Source organism: Marmota flaviventris, chromosome 11 (genome assembly GCF_047511675.1).
Source record: "Marmota flaviventris isolate mMarFla1 chromosome 11, mMarFla1.hap1, whole genome shotgun sequence".
NCBI classification, from domain to species: domain Eukaryota; kingdom Metazoa; phylum Chordata; class Mammalia; order Rodentia; family Sciuridae; genus Marmota; species Marmota flaviventris.
The window spans coordinates 61,916,183-61,937,875 of NC_092508.1; the positions used below are offsets into that span (position 1 = coordinate 61,916,183).

The 21,693-nt window shown below is 37.8% G+C and overlaps 1 protein-coding gene and 1 pseudogene across 3 annotated transcripts in view; one reads left to right on the forward strand and one right to left on the reverse strand.

Moving 5' to 3' along the window:
* The window catches only part of Ubr3 (ubiquitin protein ligase E3 component n-recognin 3), a 227,269-nt gene extending 209,656 nt beyond the window's left edge, over positions 1 to 17,613 (reverse strand). For all 3 annotated transcript variants that reach the window (XM_071619089.1, XM_071619090.1, XM_071619088.1), the window contains exon 1: positions 17,028 to 17,613. In XM_071619089.1, coding sequence (XP_071475190.1) covers positions 17,028 to 17,578 — 551 coding nt within the window. In that variant the 5' untranslated portion in view covers positions 17,579 to 17,613. The remainder of the gene's footprint in view (positions 1 to 17,027) is intronic.
* LOC114101131 (large ribosomal subunit protein eL8 pseudogene) lies at positions 941 to 11,246 on the forward strand (annotated as a pseudogene).
* Positions 17,614 to 21,693: the final 4,080 nt, after the last annotated feature.

The following is a 21,693-nucleotide window of genomic DNA, read 5'->3' on the forward strand; positions in this document are numbered from 1 at the left end:
TTCGATTCTCAGCACCACATAAAAATAAATAAAATAAAGGTATGGCATCCAACTACAACTAAAAAATAAAAAAAATTTTAAAACACGGGATTGTATCAAATTAAAAAGCTTCTTCACAGCAGAGGAAACAATCAAGAATGTAAAGAGAGAGCCAAGAGAATGAGAGAAAATCTTTGCCACCTGCACCTCAAATAGAGCATTAATCTCCATTATATGTAAAGAACTAAAAAACTTAACACCAAAAAAAAAAAAAAATAACTCAATCAGTAAATGGTCTAAGGAACTGAACAGACACTTCACAGAAGAAATATGAATGGTCAACAAATATATGAAAAAATGTTTTCAACATCATTAGCAATTAGATAAATGCAAATTAAAACTACACTGAGATTTTCCTCATTCCAGTCAGAATGGCAGTTATCAAGAATATAAGTAACAGCGCTGGGGTTGTGGCTCAGTGGTAGAATGCTTGTCTGTCATGTGTGAGGCACTGAGTTCGATCCTCAGCACCACATTAAAAATAAATAAATAAAATAAAACTACTTTGTCCATCTACAACTAAACATTAAAAAAAAAAAAGAATACAAGTAACAATAAATGTTGGCGAGGATATAGGAGGGAAAGTACACTTATACATTGCTGGTGGGACTACAAATTGGTGCAACCACTCTGGAAAGCAGCATGAAGATTCCTCAGAAAACTTGGACTGAAACCACCATTTGACCCAGTTATCCCACTCCTCGTTTATACCCAAAGGACTTAAAATCAGCATATGACAGTGACATCAATGCTCATAAAAACTCAATTCACAATAGTTAAGCTACAGAATCAACCTAGGTGCCCTTCAACAGAACAATGGATTAAGAAAATATGGTCCATATATGCAATGGAATATTACTCAGCCATAAAGAATGAAATTACAGCATTTTTTTGCCAGTAAATGGATGAAACTGGAGGCTACCATGCTAAGCGAAGTAAGCCAATCCCCCAAAATCAAAGGTAGAATATTGTCACTGACATGCGGATACTGCTCACAATGGAGAAATGGGGAAGTGGAGGTTCACTGGATTGGAGGGGGTGGGAAAGGAAGGGGTATGGGAATGGGAGAAACAGTAGAAGAAATCGGACATAACTTTCCTATATTCTTTTTTTTTTTTAATTTTTTATTGTTGGTTGTTCAAAACATTACATAGTTCTTTTTTTTTTTTTTTCTGTAGCATACTCTTTTTTTTTATTGTTGGCTGTTCAAAACATTACATAGTTCTTGATATATCATATTTCACAATTTGATTCAAGTGGGTTATGAGCTCCCATTTTTACCCCATATACAGATTGCAGAATCACATCAGTTACACAGCCATTGATTTACATATTGCCATACTAGTGTCTGTTGTGTTCTGCTGCCTTTCCTATCCTCTACTATCCCCCCTCCCCTCCCCTCCCCTCCCCTCTTCTCTCTCTGCCCCCTCTACTGACATTCATTTGTCCCCCTTGTATTATTTTCCCTTTCCCCTCACTTCCTCTTGTATGTACTTTTGTATAACTCTGAGGGTCTCCTTCCATTTCCATGCAATTTCCCTTCTCTCTCCCTTTCCCTCCCACCTCTCATCCCTGTTTAATGTTAATCTTCTTCTCATGCTCTTCGACCCTACTCTGTTCTTAGTTACTCTCCTTATATCAAAGAAGACATTTGGCATTTGTTTTTTAGGGATTGGCTAGCTTCACTTAGCATAATCTGCTCTAATGCCATCCATTTCCCTGTAAATTCTATGATTTTGTCATTTATATTCTTATATATGTATACACAACCAGTATGACTCCACATGATGTACAACCACAAGATGGGAAGTTTTACTCCATGTATTTATGTTAAAATACATTCTACTGTCATGTATCACTAAAAAAAAAAAAAAGTTTGTTTCAGGGGAAAAAAAAGAAAAAGAAGGAAAAGGGTTGGGGTTGTGGCTCAGTGGTGGAGTACCCCTCTCGCATGTGTGAGGCACTGGGTTTGATCCTCAGCAACATATAAACATTAACAAAATAAATGTATTGCGTCCATCTATAACTAAAAATATATATTAAAAAAAAGAAAAACAGAATGTAGGGGTTCAGTGGTAGAGTGCTTACCTAGCATACAAGGCCTTGGGTTCAATCCCTAGCACTGAAGAGGGAAAAAAAAAAAAAGTCTTCCTAAATTTAGACCTGAACAACACTATCAACCAACTTTATTATAAAACACTATACCCACAACAAAATAATACACACTTTTTTCAAGTGCATATGGACTATTCATCAAGGCAGACTATATTCTAAACTAGAAAAGAAACATTAACAATTTTAAATGAATTCATTTAAGCATGTTCTCTGACAATAACCAATTTAAACTAGAAATTACTAGTAGACAGAATCTGTAAAATCCCCAAAACATCTAAATAATCCAAGTACCAAAGAGGAAATCACAGAAAACAGAAACTATTTTGAATTGGATAAAAGTAAAAACATATTTTAAAAATGTGATGCCTCATACTATGCTTAGAAGGAAATTTATAACATTAAAATCTACTAGAGAAAAAGACCACAAATAAATGATCTAAGCTGCCACCTTAAGAAACCAGAAAGAGCCAGGCAAGGTGGTGCACACCTGTAATCCCAGCAACCAGGGAGGCTGAGGATTTCACAAATTCTAAGATAGTTTTAGCAATTTAGCAAGGCCCTGTCTCAAAAAAAAAAGGTTTGGGATGTAGCTCAATGGAAAAGTAGCCCTGGGCTCAATCCCCAATGCCAAAAGAAAAGAAAAGAAACTACTATAAAAGGTGAGAAAATTAAACCCAAAGCAAAATGACGAATGAACATAACAAAAGATATCCATGAAATTGAGAACAGAGAAAAAAATTAATAAAACATAAGCAAGCTCTCTCCATCAGCATGTAACTCCAGCCTGGAAGAGACACAGATACCTGACCCCAAACCATGAGAGAACTGTGTGAACTGTACCCAAAAAAGCCATGGGTAGGGCTGCCAGGAGCATTGGGGACCTAACTTCTACCCCTGTCTGTCCAAAAGGCAGAACAAGGAGTTAAGATTGTTCTCAAGCCTTAAGACTTAATGTTTACCTTGCTGAATTTTGGACTCAACTTTAGATCTTTCTTCTTGACTCTTTTGGATTGAAAATGTCTGTCTTGTGTCTATTTCACCATTGTATGACAGAAATATATAACCTGTTTGAGTTGTTGTTGGAATGGAATAAGTGTATTCTACTAAGAAGAACATGAATTTGGGGGAGCCAGGAGTAGAATGCTATGAACTAATACGTGTCCCCTCCAAAATTCATATTGAAACTTGATCCCCATTGTGGTTATTAAGGTAAGGCTTTGGGGGAAATGGTTAAGTCATGATGTCTCAGTCTTATAAAAGGGCTGGAGGGAAATAGTATAGGCCCCTTTTACACTTTTTACCCATTCCAATGAATAAGGATGCAATAAGAAGACCCTCACCAGACACCAAATGCCAGCACCTTGATCTTGGCCTGCCTAGACTCCACTTACTAAGAAATAAATATAAATTCCGTTCTATATAAATTACCTCACCTTGGGCATTGGGTTATAGCAACACAAGCTAAAATAAATGTCAATTTATATATTTTATATTCAATTGCATGATTAAACCACTGTTCACTAATCTCAATGTTACCAATTTTTCCCTGTTTCAAATAGTGTTACAACAACCTTATATATGTCACCTGTCCTGAAATTGAATGTGATTCCAGTCCGTATCTAACCGGAGCTTTCCATAGAATTTAACAAGCTGACCCTGAAATTCAAATGGAAGAGTTTGGAAACAAGAACAGCCAAAACTCCTTTTGAAGAGTAATAATATGGAAATTCTACCCCATAAGATTTCAATGTTTTAATAAGGCAGGATAATATTATTGTAAGAAACACATCAATACAATAGAGAGCTTAGAACACATACAAGAAGTTGGTATGTGATAGAGGTAGCACTGTAGAGAAAGGAGGAAAAAAAGTTCAATAAATCAGTGTCAGGTTGGGTGCGGTGGTGCACACCTGTAATCCAAGCAGTTCAGGGGGCTGAGGCAGGAAGATCATGAGTTCAAACCTAGCCTCAGCAAAACCAAAGTGCTAAACAAATCAGTGAGACTCCGTCTCCAAATAAAATACAAAACAGGGGTGGGGATGTGGCTCAGTGTTTGAGTGCCCCTGATTTCAATCTTCAGTACCCCCCGCAAAAAAAAAAAAAAAAAAAAAAATCAGTGTTAGAACAACTAGATCTCCATTTTGAAAAAGAAAAAATTAGATCTCAATCTCATAGTACGTAAAATAAATTCCAAATTTACTAAAGGCTAAATGTGAAATGCAAAATCTCAAAATCTTTTAAAAGAAAACATAAACATGTTTTTAAAAAGGTAAAGATTTTTTTTGTTAAGGGTACAAATAATACAAACTAGAAAAGAAAAACTACATTTTTTAATTTAAAACCTTTTATAATAGTCCATTTTTGATTGCTATAATAAAATACCTAAAGCTGAATCCTTTATAAAGAAACGAGGTTTCTTTTGGAGAAATGGTTTTGTAGGTCCAAGATCAGACAGCCCCATCTCTTCAGCCTCTGATGAGGGCCACATAGCAGATGGTATCACCATGATAGGAACACATGCAGAAAAGATCACATGGCAAGACAGGAAGCCTGAGAGGCCTGGTTTGCTCTTTTTATAACAACCCATTCTCACAGGAACTACCTGGAGTCCCAAAGAGAATACATTAATCCCTTCAAAAGACAGCACATCCAGTGGTCTAATCACTTTTCCAATAAGGCCTCCCTCTAAAGGATCCACCACCTCTAAACACTGTCACACTGAGGACCAAGTTTCTAGCACAAGAACCTTTGGGGGACACATTCAAACTTTCAAAACCATAGGAAACATCATTTATGTATTACATGGTGAAAAGACGAGCCTGATAGATGAGATTACAAACCCATATAACCCAGTATCAGTGTCTTAAATATATTTCTATTTCTTAAAACTCAGTAAGACAACAAGAAAAAACAACACAGAAAATAAGCAAATAATATAAACCAGAAGTTCACAAAGGAAGGAGCTCAAATGGCCCCAAAGCATATGAAAACATATTCAATTTTACTAATAGGAAAATACAAACCTTAAAAAATATGTTTATATAATATAAATTGGCAAAAAATTAAAATCTGTATTCATAAGACCAAGTTTTGGTAAGAACAGGATTTTTCTCAAATTTCAGATGACAGTATAATAGAAAGTAAAGCAACCATTAAAGGACAATTCTTATTTAGTAATGTTAAAAAATAGAACCTTCTATAGTCCTGTAATTCTTCTCCTAGGAATCTATCCTAAAGAAATTCTAATCCTTCTATACAAAGTTGTTCAGTAGAGCCCTTTTGGAAGCAATAATTTCAAAAAAAAAAGTACTTAACTGTCCCTCAACAAAGAAACAGATAACTATGGTTTAGTCGTAACATTAAATACTTAAAAGTAGTTAGAAATGAACAAACTTGTCTATTATTAACAACATAGTAAGTGAAAAAAAGCAAATTGTAAAAAGATTCACATAATATAAAATCATTTATGTAATATTTTAACAATAAAACAATTAATGTGGATCGTTTCCATGTGGTAAAAGCACAAAAACATGTATGGATATGACATAGGAATTTCAGGATGATGAAATTTCCTGGGGAAAGAAAAAGAAAGGAAGGGTAACTCTGATTGGGCTTTAATTATTTTTATTTTAATTGAAAGCAGCTCTAAAACAAACATGGCAAAGGGTTAAAATCTATTAAATTTCATTGGTAATTATAAATGTATAAGTTACATTATGTTTGAATTTTTCTATATATTCATTTCATAATTTAACAGTTTGGTTTTGGTTTTGGTTTTGGTACTGGGGATTGAACTCAGGGGACACCCGACCACTGGGCCACCTCCAGAGCCTTACTTGGTATTTTATTTAGACCCAGGGTCTCAATGAGTTGCTTAGTGCCTCGCTTTTGCTGAGGCTGGCTTTGAACTTGCAATCCTCCTATCTCAGCCTCCCAAGCCACCGGGATTACCGCCTGGCATTTAACAGTTTTAAAGAGATTTATAGGGCTGGGGATATAGCTCAGAGATAGAGCATTTACCTAGAATAAGGTCCTGAGTTCAATCTCCAGCACAGCAATAAAAATTAAGAATTAGTAGTTTTATAGTAATGAAAGATAAGAAAAAATAATTCAGCCTAACAAGACTTACTCTGTTATAGTGAAACTTCATTATAATGAAGATGATTAAAATTATACTGCCAGCTGAAGTACAGTCTTCAATGAAACTAACAATGAAAAAAGTATAATGAAAAGAGAAATGGAAATTTTTCTTCAGCTCTTCCTCCTCCAAGTTCTTACATCATAAGAAGTGTTATGTTCCTTTGAATTGGTGACTTGAGAGTTAGATGGATAGTACTGTAAAGAAAATTACAGGTTCACAGGGAAGAAACACCCTCCCTATAAAACTAATAACCACAAAATATGGCAGAATTGACCAGTTTGTTGAAATCTCAATACATGTGAAGGGAATATAAATGAGAGAGGCAAAGCACAGGTCTTCACTGGATATAAATGAGAGTAGGCAAAGCACAAGTCTTCATTACCAACACTTTACTGAAAGTTCACTATTTGTAGAAGTATAAATGACAAATGAAAAAAAAGTGTTAGGTCAGAAAAAAGTACTACACTGTGGTTTTATACTATATTTGTGCAATAGGAATGCTGCCTCTACAGATGAACTTCATTCACAATAAAAGTAAAACTCAAACTGCACTTTACAGAACAAAATATAACATGAGACTTCAAAGGCAGGAATACATGCTGAGCTAAAAAATAATGGAGAGGATTCCACAGAGCAACAGAGGTGCAATAGAGTTGACCATGTTGAGGAAAACCTTGACATCTAGTTAAGGGCTCTAAACTTTAGACTATAAACAATGGAATGCTATTTTAAGTAAAATATACATAACTAGCACAATTTTATATGAGTGACAAAAAAAACAGCAACTTAGGAATACGCTATGATGGGGGCTGGGGATGTGGCTCAAGTGGTAGCACGCTCGCCTGGCATGCGTGCAGCCAGGGTTGGATCCTCAGCACCACATACAAACAAAGTTGTGTCCACCGAAAACTAAAATAAATAAATAAATATTAGGAATACGCTATGATGGAATAAAGTCCTGGATGAAGGTAATAGCAGAGAGTGAAAAGAACAAATATGAGGCAAAAGTATAGATTTTTATAACAAGCAAGCATAAAGAAAAGAATTAAGAATGATGCTAAGCAGCCGTTGTTAGATATCTAGCCAATATCCATTTTCCTGTTTTCCCCAAGTCATGAGATAACAAAGACCAAAAGCCAACAGACTGAATCATGGTGCAAAAGTTCATGATTCATCATAGAAAAGTGTGATGCCTAGTAACACTAATAAACCAGTGCCAAACTAGTCCTCAGCTGCAAACAGTAATTATCTTTGTGACTTAAGCAATTATTAGCTGGTATTTCTGACTAGGGGGTAAAAAAAAAAAAAAAAAGACAGTGATTTTGTTTTTAAGGAGAAAAGAAAATCTACAGAGAGTTATTTTGAAAGATATATAACTGATTCAACTTCAGACATACTGATACTGTGGAAACGGCAAGATACTCAGGTAAACAAAAGTTCCAAGTTGGTATGACTTGAAATCAGTGGTTGCTTGGATTTAATGAACATACCTTAGATTATAAAAAGTTACAGATACAAGATTTCTTAAAGATGTCTGCATTGCAGAGATCCATGAAGATACCAGCATGTAGAATTTCCCAAATTTGTTTGACCACAGTACTCCCCTTCCAAAGATCTCTGCAAAACGTCTAGAGATACATGAGTATAGGTGATTCTTGACACTAAATGTAGAGTCCTTTAGAAAGAATTCTTATTAAAATATGAAGCCACTAGAAAATCACCATTTTGCAACCCCTAATAAAATAATGGATTCTGGACAGTGATAATTAATAACTGCTAAAATTTTTACCATCATGTGGAACTTTGTAACAAATGTTTATCAGGTTAACAAACCAAAACCCACTGATCAAATCTAACATCTACTATAGTTGAGACAAACTTTTAATATGTAGCATTTAATATGATAGAATATAAGTATAAAACACTACTAAAAAGGACTGAGGTTATGTGGCTCTGTGGTAGAGCACTTGTCTAGCATGTGTGAGGCACTGGGTTCGATCCTCAGCACCACATAAAAAAATAAATGAATAAAATAAAGGTATTGTGTCCATTCATAACTAAAAATATTTTTTAAAACTATTAAAAGTGTTTTCACAAAAAGAAGAAAAGAACATGAAACTGGCCGGGCACGGTGACACACGCCTATAACCCCAGCTGCTTTGGGAGAATGAGACAGGAGGATCGAGAGTTCAAAGCCAGCCTCAGCAAAAGCTAAGCACTGAGTAACTCAGTGAGACCCTCTCTCTAAATACAAAATGGGGCTGGGGATGTGGCTCAGTGGTTCAGCACCCCTGAGTTCAATTCCCAGTACCCAAAAAATTAAAATAAAAAAAAAAGAATGTGAAATTTTATCAAGTCTTTAAATTCAACTATTTATTTGCAGGATACAATAGGCAGAAGAATATCCTAAATATCACAAAGACACAATCAGTAAAACACAGAATGTGGGTTTCTTCAACAAATTAACTACAGAGAATTTTTTTTTAAATGGAGAGAAAACTTATGAATGAAGAATGTTAAGAGATATAACAACCAAATACAATAAGAGACTTGTCTACATCCTGATTCTAACAAATCAACTCTGAGAAATCAATTATGAGACTACTGGGAAGATATGAACATTCACTAGATATTAAATTACATCAGAACTGATTGTGCAGGCTGGGGTTGTGGCTCAGCGGTAGAGCACTCACCGCAGCGGTACAGCACTCGCCTACCACTTGCGAAGCCCTAGGTTCAATCCTCAGCACCACATTAAAATAAAGGTATTGTGTCCAACTACAACTAAAAAAATAAATATTAAAAAAAGAAGAAGAAGAAGAACTGACTGTGGGCCAGGTTTTGTGGCACATGCCTGTATAACAGTGACTCAAGAGGCTGAGACAGGAAGACTGTATGTTTGAGGCCAGCCTGGGCAACTTATGGAGACCTTGTCTCAAAATATAAAAAATTAAAAGGCCTGAGGATGTTGCTCAATGGTTAAACACCCTTGGGTTCAATCCCAGGCTCAAGACAAAAAAAAAGAAAAGAATGAACGAGTGAATGAATTGTGGGCTGAGGTTGTAGCTCAGTGTTAAGAGTGCTTACCCAGCATGCATGAAGACCTGGGATGGATCCCCAGAACCATAGGGAAAAAAGACAAGTAGGCAAAAAGAATTATGACTATTTTAAGAAAATATATCAATAACTTCCAGTGGGTGTGGTGGCACATATCTGTGATCCCAGCAACTCAGGAGGATGTGGCAGAAGGATTGCAAATTCAAGACCAGACTCAACAACTAAGTAAGACCCTATCTCAAAATTTAAAACAAGGATTGGGTCGGGGGTAGGTATCTCAATAATAGAGCACTCCTGGGTTCATCCCCATATAATAAAAATAAATAACTCCCTCTTCTCCCTGTCCCCTAGCCCCTGATAATCACTATTCTTTCTGTCTCTATGAATTTGACTATCCCAGCTACCTCATATAAACAGAAGCATATGATAACTGTCCTCTTGCAACTGGTTTATTTCAGGTAGAATAATGTCTTCAAAGTTTATGCATGCTATTGGATGGCATTTGTCAGAATTTTGTTCCTTTTTTTCTTTTTTTTCCCCTATACTGTGGATTGAACCCAGGGGCATTCATCCCTAGTGGTCCTCCTACCCCAGGAGTTGCTGGGATTACAGGTGTGCACCAAAGAATTTTGTTCCTTTTTAGGGGCTGAATAAATATTCCACTGTGTGTGTGTGTGTGTGTGTGTGTATCCCATTTTCTTTTCTCTATCATTCATCAATGGACACATGAGTCATGTTTTATTTTACAGTTCACATCCCTTTACTGAGAAATATTTATAAATTAAATTATGTAATATATGATATTTGCTTCAAAATACTCCAATCTGGGAAGAGATGGGGGTGGAGGTGATAGTTGAAACAAGATATCATTTTGTCTTATGAGATTAAGGAAGATCTGCTCCTTCTCCAGATGCCTAACATGCTAAAGGAAAGGAGGCCAAGGAGGAAAAGGTTGCCCCACTTTTGCTGTCATGAAGAACCAGGAAGCCAAGAAGGTGGTAAATCCCATATTTGATAAAAAGCCCAAAAGTGGCATTGGAAAAGATATCCAACTCAAAAGGGCCCATTTCTCAAATGACCCTGCTACATCTGGCTGCAGCAGCAAAGGCTATCTTCTATAAGCGGCTGAAAGTGCCTCTGGGGATTAACCAGTTCACCCAGGCTTTGGATGGACATACTCACCTGCTTAAATTAGCTCACAATTACAGACCAAATAAAAAGTAAGAAGAGGGGCTGGGGTTAGAGCTCAGTGGTAGAGCGCTTGCCTAGCACACTTGGGGCACTAGGTTCAATCCTCACCACCACATAAAAATAAGTTAATAAAATAAAGGTATTGTGTCCATCTAAAATATATTTTAAATATTAAAAAAAAAAAAGTAAGAGAAGAAGCAGAGACCATTGGCCATGCTAAGGAGAAGCGGTGGACGAAAGGGACGTCCCAACCAAGAGACCACCTGTCCTTCCCCACCTTAGTGCAGAATGAGAAGGCTTAGCTGGTGCTGACTACACATAGCTTGAACCCGGTAGAGCTAGCTGTCTTCCTGCCTTCCTGTGTTACAAGACAGGAGTTCCCTACCACATCATCAAAAGGAAGGGTAGACTGGGACTTCTTATTTATATCAAGATGCGTACCATCTTTGCCTTCATACAAGTTAACTCAGGAGACAAAGGAGCTCTGGCTAAACTGATGGAAGTTATAAGAACCAAGTATAATAACAGATATGATGAGATCTACCATCGCTAGGGAAGCAATGTCCTGGGTCCAAAATCTGTGGCTCACACTGTTAAGCTGGAAAAGGCAAAAGATAAACAACTTCCCATTAAAGTGAACTATATATACACTGTTGAGTTTTCTATACAGAAAAATAAAAACTGTCCTACAAAGAAACACTGATAGGGCTGGGGATATAGCTCAGTGCTTGCCTTGCATGTACAAGGCCCTGGATTCAATCCCCAGTACCACACACACACACACACACACATACAAAAAAAAAAAAAACACTGATAATACCATATATATTGGTCAAGATTTAAAGAAACAAATTTATACTTTGTGGGAGAGAATGTAAACTTTTTTGGAGGACTCTATTTAAGTTTAACATAAACAATTTCCTCCCTCTCCCCCCTCCACCTCCTCCACCCCATTTCTTTCTTTATTTTTTTCCCTTAAGTGGCACTGGGAATTGAATACAGGGGCTCATGCATGCTAAGAAAGCACTCTACCACTGAACTACCTGTCTGGTCCTTTTTTTTATTTTAAGACAGGATCTCTCTAAATTGCCCAGGGTGACCTCAAACTTGTGAGTCTCCTGCCTCAACTTCCTGAGCAGCTGGGATCACAGGTATATATCAAGCCCAGCTAAAGTACACATTTTCCTTAACTAAGATATGACTTCTGGGAACTTATCCTCACATATATGCTTACAAATACAAACAAAGAAGCATATACAGGGATATTAACTACAACAATGTTTACCAAAGGTCCAGACTAAAAACAATGTAAATATCTTATCAGTAGGGAAGGAATGCATAAATCACAGTATAATATAAATGCAATGGAATACTATGTAACTTTAAAAAGGAAAATGAAACAATTCTATGTGTACAAATATGAGACAGTACCCAATAAATATGTTAAAGGACAAGAACAAGATATTAAATAGAATGACACTAACCAGACATTCACTACTTCCATTTCTAGCACTGTCACAAACCAAACAACCTAAAACCTCCCATGACAAACCATCAAGGGCTGGGGACGTAGGTCAGTGGTACAGTGCTTGCTTAGTATGCCTGAAGCTCTGGGTTCAATCTCTAGCACCACAAAAGCAAAATCTCTTAAAATGCTGGATAAATTCTAATCAACATCTTCTAATGCATAACTAAGCTCAAAGGATAGTAAAGAAAATCTGTCATTAAGGAGTAGAATAGAGGGCTGGGGATGTGGCTCAAGCGGTAGCGCGCTCGCCTGGCATGCGTGCGGCCCAGGTTCGATCCTCAGCACCGCATACAAACAAAGATGTTGTGTCTGCTGAAGAACTAAAAAATAAATATTAAAAAATTCTTTCTCGGGCTGGGGATATAGCTCAGTTGGTAGAGTGCTTGCCTAGCATGCATAAGACCCTGGGTTCAATCCCCAGCACCACAAAAAAAAAAAAAAAAAAAAAAAAAAATTCTTTCTCTCTTTAAAAAATTTTTTTAAAAAAAGGAGTAGAATAGAAAAAAAAACTTTTTTTTTATTTTATCCACTTATTTTGTTACAAAAATGTATTACTTTCGAAATTAAAAAAGAAAATTATCCCTGAAGCGCTCAGAAAAAAGTTGCCACAAATTTGATAATTAATACCTCCTCTCAAATAGCTACAACTACAACTTTTTAGGTATAGCCTAATTTGATTCAACATTTACTGGCATCTATTAAACACAAGAAAGTACACTGGCTTTGGCAGTCCCTATTTTTTAAAGAGCTTAGAATTTTTTAAAGAGCAAGGAGGCAAAAAACATCTATATGATAGGACAGAATATGAAAGTCAAATTTTGCATCAACATTTGAAAATTAGCCTGGTGTGGTGATGCATGCCTATAATCCCAGCTACCTGGGAAGTTGAGGCAGGAGGATTCAAAGTTTAAGGCCAGCCTGGGCAATTTAGCAAGGCCCTGTCACAAAATTTTTTTAAAAAGAAAAAAAATATAGCCCTTTTAAAAAGGTAGAATACTGCAACTTTTTTAAAAAAGTTAAATAAATCTGTCCAGGCCAGGGTAGTCCACTTTTCTTACTATGAACAGTGATAATTTGATTTTTTTTTTTGGGGGGGGGGGTGGAATACCAGGGATCAAACTCAGGGGCACTTAACCACTGAGCAACATCCCAGATCTTTTTATTTTGAGACAAGGTCTCACTAAGTTGCTTAGGACCTTGATAAGTTCCTGAAGCTAGTTTTGAACTTGCAATCCTCCTGCCTCAGCCTACTAGAATAGTGATAATTTATTAATTTCTAATTCTAAAAAGATTTCAGAAGTATCATTTTACCTTGCACTTTTGGCCAACACCATCTACCTCTTAAAGCAGATTAGGTGTACAGCACAGAAGAATTACTCCATCCAACCCAAGGAGCTGAAAAACTTTTGCATAATCACATAATACTGTTTATTGTTCCACAATACTGTTTTTTGTTCAATCATGCCCTTTCTGAAATCAGACATGGCAAACACTAGCATATAGAGGAATAACTCTACATGTCTGATGGAGAAAATAAATCATAAAATACTATTTATCAACTCATAGAAGGCTGACAGGTTAGGGAAAAATAAATTCTGTGAAATCTCAGTAAGGCAATTATCATGAGCTCAGGATGTAAACTATCTACAGGATGCCCTTTAAACCTATATGAGTACCTTCAAAGACAGGGCCCTAGCTCAGTTGGTAGCGTGCTTACCTCACATGCACAAGGCCCTGGGTTTAATCCCCAGCACCACAAGAAAAAAGAAAGAAAAAGAAACTCACTGACATGTTTCCATTCCTGCACGGAATTAGATCAGATTAGAGTATTATTTAAGTCAACTTGATAATGACCACTGTATTCCAAAATTCAAGAAAGAATCAGTATTATTTCCTACTGTGATGTTCTTTGGGGGTCTTCTAAATGTTAACCTATTGTAAGAAGTAAAAATGTCCAAGTAACAGTAAAGGAGTGCTGCAACTCCTATGTTTTGATGTTCCTCAAAGAGAAGGAGGAAGGAGGAAGACTGGAGAGATGATGAGGAGAAAAGAAAGGTTTTTAAAAATTAATGGTTTATTTTTTTTTTAAATGCGCAGTATTGAACAAAAGAACCAATAAGAAAAGAGTCTGGCAGTATGCTCAGTGGTAGAGCCCAGAACCCCCTAATTCACCCACCCCCAAAAAAAAGTAGAGAAAAGTGAATGAGCAGTCAGGCTCTAGAGCCAGTATATCTATTTTCCTACCTATGTATGATCTTTTTTTTTAATTATTTTCATATATATATTTTAGTTGTTGATAGACCTTTATTTAACTCATATGCAGTGCTGAGAATCAAACCCAGTGCCTCACACATGCTAAACAAGTGCTCTACCACTAAGCCCCCTACGTATGATCTTGTCCAAGTTTTAAATGCTGTGCCCTTACTTTCCTCTTCTGTACAATGAGAATAATAACAGCAATTGTCTCAAAATTGAAGATAAAATGAATTAAATTACATAAAGCAGTTAAAATATGACAACTTTTAATCAAAAATGGATTTTTTAAAAAGTGTAATAACAATCTATTAATGAGGCTGCTGGAAAATAAACAGCCTGATATACTGCTTAGTAATAAGCCCATGGAGAGCAATTTAGAAATCCCATTTTTGAGAATTTATCACATTGATATTCTTGCACAAGTGGGAAAAGACAGGCATACCATGTTTTTTTTATTTCACACTGGAAACCCAAATGCCATCAAAAGACATAACTAGGGGCTAGGGTTGTAGCTCAGCGGTAGAGCGCTTGCCTAGCATGGGTGAGACACTGGGTTCGATTCTCAGCACCACATACAAGTCAATAAAATAAAGGTCCATCAACAACTAAAAAATATTTTAAAAAAGAGAGATGACTAAATCAAGAGTGGCAAATTCATGGCATGATCACTATGTAGCAGTTTTTACAGAATAGAATGAGAACACTGATTTGCTAATATGAAAAGACATGTTTTTAAAAAAGGTAAAAATGCAAGATGTAGAACAGTGCAACCCTTTCCATAAAAAAATGACAGCAAAATTAGGAAACATTAATCTCCATTTTACACTAAGACAACCTAATAATAATTAGAAGGAACTGGGCAGATAGATCAGATGGGAGGGAAACTTCAAATTGTGTATATTTTTATTACAGTATTGCTTTTTACTTTTTTAGTTATGTTAATAGTTTATTCAATATTATTCAAATATTAAACCTTTTTAAAAATATTTTTTAGTTGTAGTTGAACACAATACCTTTATTTTATTTATTTTTATGTGGTGCTGAGGATCAAACCCAGGGCCTCCCACATGCTAGGTGAGTGCTCTACCTCTGAGCCACAATCCCAGCCCCTCAAACATTAAACTTTTAAAAATGTTTTTAGGGGCTGGGGATGTGGCTCAAGTGGTAGCGCGCTCGCCTGGCATGCCTGCGACCAGGGTTCGATCCTCAGCACCACATACAAACAAAGATGTTGTGTCCACCGAAAACTAAAAAATAAATATTAAAAAAAATATTAAGAAAAAAATGTTTTTAGAGTGTCAGGCATACATTTCCAGGCCTCAAATGTTGGCTCAACAGTAGTTGTTGTTGCTGTTTTTGTTAGCAAGCTCAAAACACCTCCTTTCTGAAGATTTTTTCTTACACCGACACCGAAGTCTCCTCTTCTTCCTGTAATCCCCAGGCTGCTACTTAAGGAATTTATCACTTTATGCTCAAGTATAAGTGGATTAAAGGGTAAGTCGGTGTTCCACTCATTTTTAACATCCAAGGAGCCTTACTTGCACATAATAAGTAAAAATATTTTGGAATAACAGTACTTCAAGTACTTCAAAGAAGAAAAAGTGACCATTTCTTTAAAAAAAAAAAAACAGCCTATTAAGACCTGAAAATTGAAAAACTTGAATAACTAATTTGATAATGTTCTCTAAACTGCTGCCTAGCCAAAATCTCCTCTTTTTCACTGTTTTTCCTTTTATCTCAGGATTTTCCCTGACATTGACATTATGTCCCACACCAAAATCCTATTTGTATTAACTCTTCAACTCACTGCAAACTTTGAAATGTTGTGGTGTCATAAGTCCCAGCACCTAACACTAACTCCTGTCAAATATATATGATCCTATTAAAGATGCATTTGTTGAATATCTCCTTTTAGACAGACATTCATAAATTACTTGGTGATTAAAGTGCCCTTAACTGGGGAAGAGCTAACACTTGATTCCTAATTTGCTCAAGGTTTTGTTTGTTCTTCTGGTATGAAGGGTATTCAATAACTGACTGCTCAATAGCCCTAATTCTAGATGTCACTCCAGCACACAAATACTCCACTGACAGCTCAACAGTCACTTTTCATGCAGGCCCCTCCCCTTCCCTCCTCCTTCAACCCCCATCAGCTCAAGAGCTCCTTAGCTGTTACTGACAGACACACTGACAGTTCAGAAGATTTTCCCCGCGCGTCCTTTCCTGCAGTTGCAAGTCCACCTCCCCAGCTCTCATCATCCTGTGACCCAATTCAGCCCCCAACATCACCCCTCTCCCAGTCAATCCAAATCACTTCCTAAGTCTCTTCTCAAGAACCCGGCAGACAGCTTTGCAGCCTTTCCCACAAGTACATAATTGACAGCTCCGTACCAGATTCCCCAAGTATCCATTCTTTCTCCCTCCCCTTCTACCCCACGTACTGGCTCTTTTCTCCTTATCCCTCGCCGAAAATCCACAGCCCGGTTTTCTAAATATGCTCTCCCCTCCTCCCCACCCCCTTTCCACCACTGACAGCTCAGTCACCTCAACCCCATGTGGCTGTGCCCTCCCCCACACCCTTGCCTTGACAGCTCAGGGTCGGCTCCCAATTCCCCTTTACAGGCCTCCCCCGACCCCAGCAGGGCTGCCAGCAGAGCCTCCCGCCTGGGGTCGCCTCGCCAGGGGGAGGGCTCCACTCACCCACTCTCCCGCATCACGTTGCTGTCTCCGCAGTCACAGGCGCCCCCGGCCTGGCTGCGGAACATGTTGAAGTCGTGTCCGGTGTGGTCGCCCTGGTGGAAACACTCAGCGCACAGCGACATGCAGGGGGAGATGCCGCACGTCCGGCAGCGGTAGGCCACGAAGTTGGCTGTCCAGACCAGGCCGCAGAGCGCCGCGGGGTCGTAGGCCCGCACCGCGGCGCAGAACTCGTCGTAGCCGCCGCCGCCCGCCAGAAGGCACTTACACCACTCCAGGGCCTCCTCTTCGGCCGCCCCCGGACCGCCCCCGCCGCCGGCCGCCGCCGCCGCCTCCTCACCGCCCGCAGCCGCGGCCAGCGGCCGCTCGGCACTCAGCACCCGCTCCAGCAGCGCCTGCAGCTCCTCAGCACCTGCGCGGTTGTCCGGGCGGCTGAGGGCAGCCTTGAGGTGCGCTGCAGTGGCCGCCTTATCTAAGGCCAGCCCCGGCGCGGGCAGCTCGGGCTGGGACTGCTGCGGCCCCCCGACGGCCGCCGCGGCCGCCGCCGCCGCCATGATGAGAGCTCAGAATTTGGAGAGTCCAGGGCCGGCGGCTCCTCCCGGGAGGGTGGGGGAATTGACTGCTGCGAATGCTCGGCCCGCCCAACTCTCGCGATATTCCGGAGCAGCCGCGCACCTCCGCCTGGGTCCCCGCCCCTGCACACACCCCTTGAGGTTACGGTCCCTTCTTCCCGCCCCTTTCTCCTGGGCTCCGCCTCTGTTCCTTCCCACGTCTCTTGGTTCTCAACTTTCAAAGATGAAAGTCGCTGAAATAAGGCACTGGCTTTAAAGAAAATCTTTAGTAAAAGCAAATTTTTCCTATTTACTTAAGATTATGTATGCCTTCCGGATGTATTTTAGGCACCTGCATTGTTTTGTGATGTTTATTACCGTTTGCAAAACCTAAGTTTCTGTTGACTACTATTATTGAAGCAGTCGCCTAATTATTGCCTGAATCAATTCTTACCCTCACACTATTTCCAGGCTAATCTTGTGAAGTGCATTCTTTAGAAAATTAAAAAGTATTATTGCTGTCATTCTCTTGTTCAAAATTTCTAATGGAAACCAAAATCAAATTTATATCATCTCTCAAAACCCACGATCATTACATATCTTCCAATCTCATATTTATTTCACATGTCCATTCTTATCTGCTAATAGTATTCTGGGTTCATCATAGTAAAGACGCCAGTGGGCCTGTTCACCATTTTTTGAAGATGTTCTACCAAATCCTTCCTCTGGGTCCTTATCATTCCTGGTTCCTACCCTATACCTATACCCCCCCCCCCATTTGGCAATGCTTGGTCAGGTCATTTCCTTTCCTACAAAAAAAAAAAAAAAAAAACTCTTAACTTTCTTTTTAGTAATATAACTGCCTTCAACTGTAAAAATGTCAGTCCCAGTGCACTAACTGGTAAATTTCTTGAAGGCAAAGAGTGAATATTCATTATCATTGCCCATAAGTGCTCAAATATTCGTCAAAGTTGTTTAAGGGAACAATTATAGGTGCTGGGGTTGTTCAGTAGTAGAGTGCTTGCCTGGCATGTGTGAGGCCCTGGGTTTGATCCTCAGCATTGAGTATAAATAAATAAAATAAAAGATCCGTTGAAAATTTAAAAATAAAATAAAAAGAGAACAGTAATAGATAATGCTTCTTGAATATCTAATATTTGCCAATTCCTTATATATTATTTATTTTAAGTCCTCTCAATACTCCTATGAAGTGGGTACTCTCAGAGGAAACAAAAACTTAAAGAGATGACTTATGTGCCCAAAAACACAGTAAGCAACATGTTCAGTACTATCTCCAGCTGTAACAGGGAGCAATTGATAGCAGCCCAGCAAACATTTGGTAAACGAATTTGTTGCATGAATAAGACAAGATGGTAATATTCTGAACTTTAGTAGAAAAATTCCTAGTGTGTTTGAAACAGGGAGGAAAAGAAAATTAGGACAACTAATTTGATGATATTAAACGATGAAAAAAAAAAAAAAGATTTCAGTGAGCGTCGTGGAGGACCCCTGTAATCCCCATGGTTCTGGAGGCTGAGGCCCATGGATCAAAGTCAGCCTCAGCAACTTAACCAGGCACTAAGCAACTCAGTGAGACCCTGTCTCTAAAGAAAATACAAAGGGGGTGCAGTGCTGGGGACTTGGCTCAGTGGTTAAACGCCCCTGGATTCATTCCCCAGTACCAAAAAAAATTTTCCAGAGGATTGTTAAACATTTATAATCTTGAAAATGTTGCACAGACTAATCTAGTCTGTAGAGGAGTTAATATAGGTCAAATCCTTATGCATTGTCATGCTTTTTTCTCAAAAATCTTCCTAAACCATGAGTTGAGAAACTTACTAAAAATGTCCTGTTTCAATATTAAACAAATGAGATAATTGCAGTAAGTATAGTTGCGAGATCTTAAAGGACTGAAAGGGAGAGGAAGAGAGAGGGGGAGAAAGGGAGGGAGGGAAACAGGTGCAATCAGAAACAATGAATTCTTTTGTTTCACGGTTCTTTCTTTTCTTTTAAACGGTATCACTGTTGCCTGAAAAATGAGGATAATCATAATTACAGGTTTATTCTAAAACTTAAATGTGATCATCTGGCAAAATACTTTGTACATAGTAGGAACAATATTTTTTATGGTAGGAATGTCAACAATTGCCATTGTTAAGGTTACCATGCACATGGAAAAGATGTGATCTATGTTTGGAAGCCAGACAGAAATTTAGAAATTAATACTGTTGTGAGCATCATGTATATTTATGTGTTCAGCAGCTATCTACTTCACCCCCTTCTGGTAATAGAGGTGGCTTGGGCCACCAGCTGGATTGGCCAGAGTTTTTCCCCAGAGTTTTAAGTGGAGCTGGCAGAGGAAAAAAAAAAAAACTTTGTCTTTGTGAAGTTCTGGGGGACCTGGCCTAGAACAAGGATTGGGAGAGGTGCATGCACAGAGGCTGTTCTGGAGACAAACAGATGCTTAGTGAGAGCAAAATGGAGATGTATCTGGATACAACTCCCCCATGCTTTGCTGTTTATATAATTGAGTATGATCCTCTTTTTGACCTAAACTCGTTGAAGTTGGATTTTTGTCTCTTGCAACTCAGAGTTCTAATGAATACAAAAGCAACTTTGGACCTGCTTTATTTTTCCTGTTAAGGGTCTTTATTCTAATTTTGCAAGAAATTACATTATATGCCATTTGTAACTTTTATCTCCTCTGTGTGATTTATTTTAATTTGGAAAACCAACATAGAAATATTTACAAGGTTCTTCCCCATATTAATGAAATTGGAATACATACAAATATATAGTATTTAGATATTATTTTGTAGCTTTCTGTAACAGCCATACAATGCATCATTATTTATACAGTGTTTTTAGTAGCAGCATACTTAAATATAATTTTATGAGGTATACTATTTAAGCAAGTGCAGAGTTTTCAGTTGAATTTCAATCTGGCTTTCTTTCATGAAAATATGATCATTTTAGGAATTCCCCATGACACAGAACAATGATTTGAGGGATTGGTAATTTAGAATAGTTTTTATGTTGCACCAATTCATTGAAAAAAAAAAATTATCAGGCTTCCTGGGTCCAAATGATAGAAGCCCTGGGCTGGGATTGTGGCTCAGCGGTAGAGCGCTTGCCTAGCATGGGCGGGATCCGGGTTCCACATAAATGTAAAATAAAAATATTGTGTTCACCTATAACTTAAGAATAAATATTTTTTTTAAAAATGATAGAAGCCCCCAAATCCTGGGAGAAGCAAAAATATTTGAGAGCCTGTCTTACTGAATTTGAAAGTTAAAGCAGTAACATTTTTTTAACCAGGACAGAAGTTGATTATTTAATTCATTTCAAACAATAAGTAATATTTCTGATTATTTAGTGAATATTTGGTAAGAGTGATTATTAGAAAATCACTAGTAAATAATCTCTAGGTAGTAATTATGTAGTAATATTTCTGATTATTTAGTTTTAGTGAAGTATAATATCATCTTTTAGATAATTCAGTGATTTTTCAGTAAACGTAAGTAGTTGTAACCATCACCACAATCCAAATTCAGGACATTTCCATCACCTTTTTTAAAATAATCCCTGGGGGCTGAGGTTGTGTCTCAGTGGTAGTGTGCTTGCCTAGCACATGCGGGGCCCGGGGTTCGATCCTCAACACCACATAAAAATAAATAAACAAAATAAAGTTATTTTAAAAAAAGAGAGAGAGCCTAATATGCTGGAAAGAAAAAAAAATCCCTGGTACCTATAGTCAGTCTTTCCCTTTTCTCACCCACCAGCCCAGAAAACCACTAATCTAATTTCTATAGATTTGCTTTTTTGAACAGTTCTTGTACATGGACTCATATAGTATGTATGAGTCGTTCACTGATCTATTTTTATAGATCATCCATATTGTAGCATATATCATTATTAAGTTATTTTCTATTGTAGAATAGTAGTCTATCAGATGACTAGGCAACATTTTGTTTAGCCATCTACAAGTTGATAAGCTTTTGGGTCATTTCTAATTTTTTTCAATTATGAATAAAGCTACTAGGAATATTTACCTATAAATATTAACAAAGGGCTTTTGTAAATATTCAGTCTTTATGTGGAAAGTCTTTGTACGGAAA